Here is an 11907-nt window from a genome sequence, read left to right as displayed (position 1 = left end):
ATGCTTTCACATTTAAACATGATGTGTTCGAGATCTGCCAGCTTTGGTCACCGCAAAGTGAACATGAGGGGCTGTATTCGCCTGGATACCATTGTGCTAGCTTATACGGATTAAAGCACGTATTTGTTTGAAGTTTTCTAAGTAGTGTTTGTTGTGATTTGCTGAGTGTATAGTAGGGCTCCGGATATTTCAGTCTGTTGTTTTTATACCAATTCGTAATTCCTCTGTACGTAGGGTCTCTCTCGCGAGCCGATTTTAGTTCGAGGTAACGCACCTCCCGGCCTACGACGAATCCTCGGGCATACTGGTGCGCCGCCTTGTTTCCAGGATGACCCGCGTGCGGGGACCCACAAAATTTTGATCGAACGTGCGTTTTTAGAGTAATCAAAAAATTTCAAAATTTTGGCTGCTGGTTGATGAATTCTACCTTTTGCGAAATTTCTAATGGCATGTTTTTGAGTCGCTAAGGGGAGAAATGTCAGTCCCTGCGGGTTGCAACTGATGCGGGCGGAGCGAAGAGCGAGGGCACGTTTCCCTTGCGCGTGAGCGGCGGACAGCAGTGGATAGCAGTGGGGCGGTGACGACCCCACCGAGGCGCGGCGGGCGGTGGAAACAGACCCCATTGGAGAGGCCGTAAGAGACGAGACCGGCCGTGGCCAAAGCTACAGCGGATTCAGCAAAGCATATCGCCAGCGACATCAACTGAAGCTCGTTACTTAGGAAACCCCTATTCAAAAAATGGTAGCATGGCAGGGTTTTAACATTAAACCGAACAGATCGTGCTAATATTTCGAGTGCAGATGGAAGGAGATGAAGATGACGACGTGCGATGCAGAGCGCGAGAGTGTCTGAGAAAAGAAAAAGCAGTTTGTTGGAGCCCGTGGTACCCGCCCCACGTACGCGCGCTCACACGCTCACACGGCCAGCGTCCAGTTTGCACAGCCCGACCTGCGCATTGACACGTCACGTTGTTGATGCCATCGTCTTCCTGAAGAATAGTAGAATAGTCTCATTCGTCGCTAATCCTGTTCCGCCGCACGGATTCAACACGATGGCCAAAAACTTCTGGATGTGAGTATTCTAACGCGTTTTCTCGCTGATGCAGTGTGTAACCTGTAAGGATTGATTGATCGATTGATTGATTAGTTGAAAACTATTTATTGAACATGAGCTACAATTGTGTCAGTCGTCGGCATTCTTGTTTTAGAACGCCGGTAGCTGCCGCTGCCATCTTGACCCATATTCGATGAGCTTGCGCTGAATCTCGTAAACATGACTCGCGCAGTTTCGCCTTCGAAAATTGGCAGAAGCATTTTCTGTCGTGTGTGCTCAACATGCATGGCAGAACACGTATTTCAAATTGCAAATAATCTTGCGGAGCATAAAAAATCGCATTTAGTTACTGTGAGCACCCATTTAGACAAATCAGTTTTCTTGAAAGCCTGCTCAAAGCACCCCCTTTTTCTTAAGCCGGTAAGAAACCTAATGCAGAAGTCCTGCGTGGTTTCCAAGTGTAGTTAACTAAGAAGCAGCATGTTTGTTTTTTTTTTTTTTTTTGCATGTGATGAAAAAACAAAAAAAAACTGCTGAATGTGTTCCAGGTGACAAGGACATAGCAAAAGTCATGTTTTTGCATGTGTAATTAGCTTTTCAGCTCAGTGTCATTTCAGAATGTCAACAATTTGACATAGGGAGGCAGATAAAGGCTAGATCTAATTCCAGCTTACTTATCCAGGGAAACCCATCCACATTGTATGCACATCCTCAAGCACTAGAAGGACAGTATCAGGAACAAAGCAAGTGGCTCATTCTTAGGCCATACTATCGAATGCAAACTCTTCTTGTTCATCTCAAAGGGCCAACCTCCAGTCAAATATTTTATTCTCCAGTGACTGTGAGGCTTTGCCCCCAGAATGCAAAGCAGCAAACGTAACAGTAACAGTCACCACAATTAACCGATTCTGTGGAATAAGAAAAACCTACATGTGAGACATGCCATGAACAAATGACAGTAAACCACATTTTAATATCATGCACAAAATATAAGGAAATCAGGAGGAAACCCTTCATGGATCACTGCCTTGTCGTGGCGGAGGGACTTACGAAACTCGATGAAGTCGTGAGCTCTGCTGTGTAGGGCCACCTAAGATAGACAGGTCACGGCAGAGAGTTCTGACAAAATGTGATTCACTGGAGAAGGTAATGGCAACCCACTCCAGTATTTCCTGCCAAGAAAACCCTATGACCAGTCACAATAGCATTAATGATATGGCGCCGGAAGATGAGCCCCCCAGGTTGGAAGGTGTCCCACATGTTACTGGGGAAGAACAAAGGGCGATTCCTAGTAGCTCCAGGACGAATGAAGCGGCTGGGCTAAAGCCAAAAGGACGCTCAGTTGTGGATGTGTTGGGAAGCGACCGGAAAGTCCGATGTTGCAAGGAGATATATCACATAGCAACATGGAATGTAAGATCTATGACGCAAGGTAAACTGGATGTCGTCAAGCGAGAAATGGACAGATTGAACATTGATATCTTGGGTATCAGCGAGCTCAAGTGGACCGGAATGGGAGAATTTAATTCCGGCGACCATTATGTCTTTTATTGTGGGCACGAATCCAGGAGAAGGAATGGGGTCGCTCTCATAGTAAACAGAAGGATGGGCAAAGCAGTGCTAGGGTACAACCCCAAAAACGACCGAATGATTTCACTTCGGATCCAAGGTCACCCTTTCAACATAACAGTTATCCAAGTCTATGCGCCAACCACTACTGCTGAAGAAGCTGACGTTAGAGATTTTATGCTTACCTGCAATGCCTTTTAGACTGCACTCCGTCATCAGACCTCCTTTTTCTCATTGGAGACTGGAATGCTAAGGTGGGGAGTGAAGAAATATCCGGAATTACAGGCAAGTTCGGTCTTGGTGAGCCGAATGAAGCTGGGCAGAGGTAGTAGAGTTTTGTCAAGAAAACAACCTGACCATAGCGAATACTCATTTTCAACAGCACAAGAGGCGCCTGTACCCATGGACTTCACCGGACGGGCTGTACAGGAATCAGATCGATTATATTCTTTGCCGGCAGAGATGGAGAAGCGCTATACAAGCAGTAAAAACAAGGCCTGGGGCCGATTGTGGCACCAATCATCAGCTTCTTGTTGCCAAATTTAAGCTTCGATTGAGGAAAACGTAGAAAACTAGAAGGCCTTTCAGATATGATCTAGATCAAATTCCATCAGAATATGCTGTGGAAGTGAGGAATCGATTTCAAGAATTAGATCTAGAAGACAGAGAGCCTGAAGAGATGTGGACTGATGTTCGTGATATAATACAAGAAGTTGCTACTAAGGTAGTTACAAAGCAAAAGAAGTGCAAGAAAGCAAACTGGTTATCTGAAGAGGCTTTGCAAATAGCTGAGGAAAGGAAGATGGCAAAAGTTATCGGGGAAAGAGAAATATACAAGGTTCTCAATGCGGATTTTCGGAAAATAGCAAGAAGAGATAAGAATGCCTTCCTGAACATACAGTGCCAAGCAGTTGAAGACAACAGCCAATTGAGGAACACAAGAGCTCTGTATAAGACAAAGATATCAAAGGAAGCTTCTGTGCTAAGCTGGGCGTGATAAAGGACAAACGAGGCAGGGACCTCACTGAAGCCTCAGAGATAAAGAAGAGGTGGCAGGAATACACAGAAGAACTGTACAAGAAGGACCTGGATGTGTAAACCCAAGACGGTTTTGATTACTGATCTCGAGCCGGGCATCCTGAAGAGTGAAGTTGAATGGGCCTTAGCCAGCCTTGCTAAGAACAAAGCTAGCGGAATTGATGGCATTCCAGCTGAGTTGCTTCAAAACCTCAACCATGACGACGCTGTTAATATTCTGTATACATTATGTCAGAAAATTTGGACAACCCTGCAGTGGCCACAGGATTGGAGGAGGTCAGTTTACATCCCCATTCCAAAGAAAGGCAGTGCCAAAGATTGCTCCAACTACCGCACGATCATGCTTATTTCGCATGCTAGCAAGGTGATGTTGAAAATCCTCCAAGGTAGGCTGCAGCAGTATGTGAATCGGGAGCTTCCGGACGTGCAAGCTGGGTTTCGCAAGGGCAGAGGATCTAGAGACCAGATTGCCAACCTTCGCTGGATCATGGAAAAAGCAAGAGAGTTCCAGGAACCCATCTACTTCTGCTTTATTGATTATGCGAAAGCGTTTGACTGCGTAGATCACAGCAGATTGTGGCAAGCTCCCCAAGAGTTGGGAGTTCCAATTCACCTCATCTGTCTCTTCAGGAACCTGTATGAAGGGCAAGAGGCAACAGTCAGAACTGGGCATGGTCTTACTGATTGGTTTCCGATTGAGAAAGGAGTGAGACAAGGCTGCATACTGTCGCCCTGCCTATTTAACCTATATGCTGAGTGCATCATGAGGAAGGCCGGTCTGGACGAGTCTTCAGCTGGAGTGAAGATTGCTGGGAAACGTATCAACAACCTTAGATATGCGGATGATACCATTTAATTGCAGAAAGTGAAGTGGAACTCAAGAGACTTCTGATGAGCGTACAAGAAGAGAGTGAGAAGTTTGGGCTTAAACTGAACATTAAAAAGACAAAGATCATGGCGTCTTGCCCTATCAAGTCCTGGAGCATCAAGGGACAAGAAGTGGAAGCTGTGACAGATTTTCTCTTCTTGTGCTCTAAGATTACCTTGGAAGGAGACTGCAGCCATGAAATTAGGAGACGCCTGCTTCTGGGAAAGAGCCATGGCTAGCCTTGACCGCCTAGTAAAGAGCAGAGACATCACACTGCCAACCAAGATCCGTATAACTCGTGTTATGGTCTTTCCAGTTGTGATGTATGGATGCGAGAGTTGGACTGTGAAGAAGGCTGACCGCCGAAGAATTGACGCGTTTGAATTGTGGTGCTGGCGGAGACTCTTAAGAGTTCCTTGGACGGCCAGAAGATCAAATTAATCGATATTGTCGACCATAAACCCTGACTGCTCATTGGAGGGTCAAATTCTAAAGTTAAAGCTCAGCTACTTTGGTCATCTGTTGAGAAGAGAGGAGTCGCTGGAGAAAGATTTGATGTTGGGAAAGGTTGAGGGTCACCGGAGAAGGGGTAGGCAGCAAACGCGGTGGTTAGATGGCGTCCTCGAGGCGCTGCAGATGAAGTTATGTGATGTTAGGAAGATAGTGAGAGACCAGAAAGCGTGGCATGATATGGTCCATAGGGTCACGAAGAGTCAGACACGACTGAACTGAACTGATAATAAACACATTCCATTTCACCCAAGTCTTTTGCTAGGAGAGAATGCCATTGGTTAACAGTGTGGGTCCAAGAATACTGGCTTGAGGTACACCATGTAATATATGGATTTTAACTGCAGTGAATAGTTGTTAATTACCACTAGTTGCTGGCGGTGCTGCAAATAAGTTTTGATCAGCTGTAGGAAATTACCTCGAAAACCATAATGCTCAAGTTTGAGGATTAAATTTGTATGATTTTGGAATCAAAGGCGTTTGAGAAATCTACAAAAATTCCTAGGGTTATATTTTTTTCCTCAAATGATTGTAAAATAACTTTTATTATACTTAGGAGCGCCATTTTGGTCGAGTTCCCTTTGATAAAACCAAACTGTGAATCTGATATAATTTTGTGTTTGTTGATGAAGCTAGTGATACGAACCTGTAGGAGCCTTTCGAAACATTTTGAAAAAGCTGGCAAGATAGGTATAGGCCGGTAGTTAGCGAAGCTATTTTCGTCACCACCTTTGAAAATTACAGTAATCTTGGCAATGTGTTGTATTTTGGGGAAAGTTCTTGAGGAAAAAGACAAGTTTACTATATGTTCTAGTATTGGGGATAGTACATGTGATGTGTACTTTGCAGGCGTTATTTGAAGGTCATCGGTGTCTTTACTTTTACTATTTTTCATAGGCTGTAGTACTGAGAGAACTTCACTGGCTGTAACAGGGGCAAGAAATGCGCTTTCGCTAACCTTCCGACTCATAGTGTTTAAACATTGGCTGGAGTGCGTGCTTTCTGCAACGGATACAAAGAAATTTAAAGCATCTGCCAGTTCACAACTGGTCAGGGGAGTGCCATCTACCATCTGCTGTTATCTCATTTAATACAGGCTTTTGTTTTAAGTTCAGCAGAGTATTGAGCCTCTGAGTGCTTGATTATCTCCTTATTAATTAGGTTACTCATATAATTTTGTTTGGTATGCTGCTTCATTCTGTTAGCTTTATTTCTTGTAGCTTGAAACTTCTTAAGCTCGTCTAAATCATTAGTTTTTAAAAAAGCGCTTAAAGAGTGTGTTTTTTTATTCTTATCACCTTCAAGCATTCCTTTGTTATCCATGGCTTGCATGCCTTTGAAGCTCATATCTTTGTCTTGTATGGAAAGCACTCAAAATACAGCTGTTTATAAATGGAAATAAATATACTGTACCCTTCCTCTGCATCATTTGCATCATTTGCCTCATAGACGCTTCTCCAGTTTACTTGCTGTAGTTTATCATAAAATGCCTGTAGTGTGGTGTGGTTAATGTATGAAACCGCATAGAATGCAATGTTCTCGCCGCTGATTTACTATGGGTGGCTGAGAGGTTCAGAAACAAGTGAATTGGCAGATGATCACTCACCGGACATTGGCGATTGATTGCATGCATTAGTGCTGAAACTGTCCAGTAGTGTCGCAATTGCACTCGAAACACGTGTTGGCTGGTTTATAACACTGACAAATTCGTTGGCCTCTAGTATGATGTCTTACTCTCGCTGGAGAGTTGACATTTCGAGTAAGTTGATGTTTAAATCCCTGCCTGAAATAAGTGCGCATTGATGATCATTTATCCAGCTAAAATATTTGCCCATGAAAGAGAGGAATTTGCTACAGTTTCCGGTGGGTTTGCGATATGTGACTGTAAAAAGGGAATTGGATTGTAGGGCAAGCACTTCATAGTCATTGGCTATAACACAAAAATTATCGAGTAATTGGCATTTTAAATATGTTTTGCACAGTATCGCAACTCCTCCTCCTCTCTTAAAGTCCCGGTTAAAAAATGTGGAGTGTCCAGGAAGATATAGAACATCATATTGGCTTTCGTACCAAGTCTCAGAGATCATGACAGCGTCAAAAGTAAAGCTAAAACTTTCAAGAAAAGTGCATATATCATCACTTTTGTTCTGTGCTGATTGAGAATTGAAATGCAAACAGGCGATGTTTCTATTATTGTAAAAGAACAGGTGCTTAACTCATAAGGTGTCAGCAAATCATGACTTGAGGTGATCTGCAACCCCATGGTTACTGAGGTCTAGTATAATCGTTTTGTTAACATCCGTAAGACTAAGCCAGAATATTTTGAAGTATAAAGTTAAAGTGCACGCAAACACAGATTGGATAGAAATGAAGACATCGCAATGCAGAAATGTCATTTTTACAGATATACCTGCGTACGTACAAAACAATTGATAGGATGATCCTCCGCCATGTCTCTGGAAGCTAAATTTCCCCCGGTGTCTGATCCCGACCGCCGGCAGCTGCGTCTCGGTGGAGGCGAAACGGAGTGGCGTTCGTATGCTGTGCGATGTCAGCGCACATTAAAGATCCCCAGGTGGTCAAAATTACTCTGAAGCTCTCCACTACGGCACCCCTTTCTCTCTTTCCGTTTTTGCTTCCACCTTCCTCCCTTACCTTACGGCGTGATTCAGGTATCCATAGAACAAGTGTGTCAGATACTGCGCCAGTCCTTTCCTGTGAACCTATTTTTAAGAATTTCCCTTCCTTCTCCGCGTTTGGCGGGAGGCTTGGTGTTTCTAGGATGGCTTTAAGAATGGCGCAGCACACAGAATGGCCTCAGAGCAGGGACACCGCGTACGTGAAAACAAAATGGGTGAGAGAGAAACGCACAGCGAGAGGCTCACACAATTAGTGGTCTCTGCCCACCCTTCACCCATCAGTCAGAGAGATGGACCAGTGGATGTCGTGGCTTTGATGCTACCATTCAGGATCGGCAGCCATAGTAGAAAGCAGGGAAGCTGGCTTTCATAGGGGAGCATGAAAGCGCTTTGATTTGTATTTTTGCTGCTTTTCGGTGCGTGCATCGCTGTAGTATTTCGCAGAGAGTCTTCCATACCTGGTCAAAGCTTTGGGCTTGCATGTTTAAAATGCCATACCTTAGTCAGTGACCCTTTAACGAACTGCTTACAGGAACTGTCCAACTGGCTTCTCTTTTCTTAGTAACGAGATTAATGGTGACCTGACGCAGTTACTCCCCAGTGGTGCTATTTTTACTTGAGTGATTTCTATTCTGTTTCAAACAATATGGCACCAATATAGGAATGAAATACAGCCATGAACAAAATAGCTATTTGGGCCAGTTGGTTCATACTTAGCACATAAAAAGACCGGCACAAAAATGCTGGAACAAAAGAACGTAAAACGATAGGACGGGCGCTGTGCTTGTCCTGTTGTTTTGTGTTCCTTACCCCCCCCCCCCTTTTTTTTTTCTGTGCTGGTCTTTTTAACAACCATAAAGTTTTTTGTATTGAGTGGCCGGGAAACCAGCGATCGCATTTCCTGGTGTCCTTCTGCTCAAAAGCTGGTCGTATATAGTTGTGTTGTGTTTTACTTCTTACTAAGGAAACAAAACAAATTTACCTGTGAAGGATGTGGAGAAATGCTTATTGTCAATCATATTTTAATTGCACCCAGCCGGGGTGGTTCAGTGGTTACTGCGCTCGACTACCGTGCCCAAGGGGGATCAAATCCCGGCTTCGGCGGCCGCTTTTTGATGGAGGCGAAAAGCAAGGCAGCCGTGTGCTGTGCGATGTCAGTGCTCATTAAAGCCCCAGGTGGTCAAAATTTCTGAAGTCCTCCACTACGGCGTTCCTCATAGCCTGAGTCGCTTTGGGACGTTAAACCCCACAAAACAAACCAAACATTAATTGCGTGTTCAAAACTTGAGGAACTGCAAAAAAGATATTTTACTGTATTTTCTTTGTCTTCAGTGTGACTGTACCTATTGAAGGGCAAAGGCCTCTCCCATATTCCTCCAATTAACCGAGTTGTATGCTAGCTGCATCCACTAGATTCTTGCAAATTTTCTAATTCCCTCTGCCAACCTAACTTTCTGCTGCCTGCTTCTACACTTGCCTTTCATGGAATCTACTCTGTTACTCTTACTAGTAACCGTCGGTTATCTTGCCTTTGTATTACATACCTTGCCAATGCCCATTTTTTCCTCTCTATTTTAAGTAGAATATCATCACTTCACTTGTTTTCCTGACGCACTTTGCACGCTTCCTGTCTTTCCTCTGTCTTAACGTTACACCTACCAATGTGTCTTTACAATCATTCTGTTCCATTCAACCCAGCAAGGGCAATTGTGGACTTATCTTGTGTCTTTAATTCTTTAAAAGGAAAGCAGTTTTGAAATAGATTATAGCTTTTAACACATTTGTCCCCTTTATTGTACCAAATTTACAACCTTGTAATTGGCGCATGATAACCTTAGTTGCTTATGCGCCATAAAACACAACTATACACGACTAGCTTCATGGGTAGAACAGCAGTGTAGAAAATTTTACTGTTGGTTTCCTGGCCACTCAGTGAAAAAAATTTCAATAGCTGTGTTTTATTTCTATATTGGTGCCGTATCATTGGAAAACGGCGAGATAAACTGAGACGAAAAATCATACAAGTTCTAAAAATAGCATCACTAGGGATTAATTATGTCAGGTTACTGTTAATCTCATTACCAAGACAAGAGCTTGCATTCTTTATTGTGGCATAATATTCTGTCACTTGTTTTATTACTGGTGCTGTCATTGTAGTGTTTGAGAGTGCACATGAAATGCTTGTGGGCTTCACTGAATAAATAATTTGAAAGTAATGCTTGCCATTTTCTGTCTCCCTCCTTTGAAGCCAAACTGTTGTGGTTTTGAGATGACATGTATGCACCGACCAGCTCGATCTGCCACCTTTGTTGCAGTTCAAGCTGTTGTAATGCAGCATAGTAACAAGAAGAGAACTTGAGTGCATGAAAGGAAATGCAGTTTTATGGCTTGCCATTATTCTACACTGAAGATATTCGCTGATAGCAATTCTGTAACATCTCTTAAAGGTCTTGTTTTATTTCTCTAATATTACATTAAAGAGTAGAAATCAGTTGTGTGTCCCTCATATCCCGTGTCACTTTAGGATGTTAAAGGGCCCCGAAATTCTACTTGCGGTAATATTCTATTCAATACAAGTAATCCATAGAGGTAGTCTTTGAGAGTATTAGTCAAACTTGACTGCTTTCTGTGGAGCTGATCATTTTCAAATAATCCTTAATAAGTGCTCCTGGCTACCGCTTGGGGCCGATTTGGGCGGCACATCTTCGCGCACAAAGGCCTCCCATGATGTCATTGTGGCTTGCTGGGTGCGCCCGCTCATTGGATGCGTCGAAGTTTTGTAGGCGGAATAAGGTGTAGTGAGGTGTTGTCTCGACTTGTTTTCTTAGTTTTTTTCTTGCATGTTGGCATGGGCTGAGTTGAGGGGGAAGAGGAGGAGATCATTTTCGATTGCCCTTATGTTCAGTGCTAAGGAAGCTAGCTTAAAAAGTTTTGCATTGCGGAGAGGATTGATGGAATACCTATTGCTCGTGTGTGTTCACTAGTTTTAGTTCTAGTAGTTTTAGTAAACCAAACAAAAAACTAGCCATATCAGAAATGTGCTAGATGTGCATCTCTTCCTTTTAGTACTGTAGACGAACACCTGATTACACTGCTCTCCTATGGAGGCGGATGACTAGAGCATTAACTGAATAATATATATAGCCTAACTTCAAATTCCTGCTAATAACTGCTTCCCATGCCAGGCTACAACTCTATGGTGTGTGCAAAGTATGTACAGAACCAAGCACTTGTCTAGGATACCCGAGCTTCGGGCTCGACTGCAAAAGCAATTGCAGGACTGTGGTGCTTAGAAATTCACGTAATGAGTAACTGTGCTTACATACTACCAAGTATTGAACCAGGTGTTATGCATGGACTTTGTATGCAGTCCTGAATACCTCCAGAGCACATAGCTGAGACAGAGTAAATTAATGCTTTTTGCTCTCTCTCTGCATGCTTACGCTTGAATAACTGGCTTCAAGGTAATTGAGGCTTTTTTTTTATTGCCAACAGGAGGACAAGTAAAGCTGTCCATGACGACCCAATTGTTCAGTCGGCCAAAAGGAGTGGTGAAGTGCTTGAACGCAGTATTTCAGAAGGTAATTTCTTGCACTACATTGCATGCATAGTTTCTTCTCTGGTATGGTCAAATTGCCCTCTAACATGATTGCACAGTTACACGGCAGTGATAAATAATCATTATTTGTTATACTATAATGTATTTACCGATGTTGATATCCTGAAGTTACTGCAGAGCAGTGCTAAGGTATGTGGTTTACCATGACTTTTACTGAGGCAAAAAAACTTGGCAGTTTTATTAGTACAAGAAATTGTTTCAAAGTGTTGAGGAAACTAAGCAACACTGAATAGCCAAAGTACCTAACTTTCAGCCATCACGCTTTCTCTTATTGGGCCTGCTTGCATTGCAAGAGAACAGCCATTTTATGGAATACAATGCATTATTATTGTTAATATTTGGGCAGTAATACTAACTAGTTGTAATAATTAAAGCAGAACAGTTTTGTAACAATAGGTTTTCAGTCTCGGCATATATAATAATATAGAGCCACCAGGTGCGAGACCATGCTCTAGGTATGTTTGTGGTGACTCTCAATAGTTGTTGCTCAGTCCAGTTTGATTTCATTTTCTTCTGTGCCCGATGGTCGCCTAGACAGTGCGTAGCTTCCATATCTTCCATGCAACATGGAGGTTTCGCGATAGGCTACAAGTTCAACTGAAACAAAAAAA

The 11907-nt window shown here is 43.2% G+C and overlaps 1 protein-coding gene across 1 annotated transcript in view; it reads left to right on the top strand.

The window, feature by feature from the left end:
- The first annotated feature begins 600 nt into the window (after nucleotides 1-600).
- Nucleotides 601-11907, top strand: part of LOC146172327 (uncharacterized) — a 51306-nt gene continuing 39999 nt past the window's right edge. The window contains exons 1-2 of the mRNA XM_084585910.1: nucleotides 601-1071; nucleotides 11173-11258. Of these exons, the coding sequence (XP_084442036.1) occupies nucleotides 830-1071; nucleotides 11173-11258 (328 nt within the window). The 5' untranslated portion in view covers nucleotides 601-829. The remainder of the gene's footprint in view (nucleotides 1072-11172; nucleotides 11259-11907) is intronic.

The sequence above is a fragment of the Amblyomma maculatum genome, unplaced genomic scaffold, assembly GCF_055883805.1.
Source record: "Amblyomma maculatum isolate TAMU_Amacu unplaced genomic scaffold, ASM5588380v1 scaffold_13, whole genome shotgun sequence".
NCBI classification, from domain to species: Eukaryota; Metazoa; Arthropoda; class Arachnida; order Ixodida; family Ixodidae; genus Amblyomma; species Amblyomma maculatum.
This window is presented reverse-complemented; position numbering and strand designations above follow the sequence as displayed.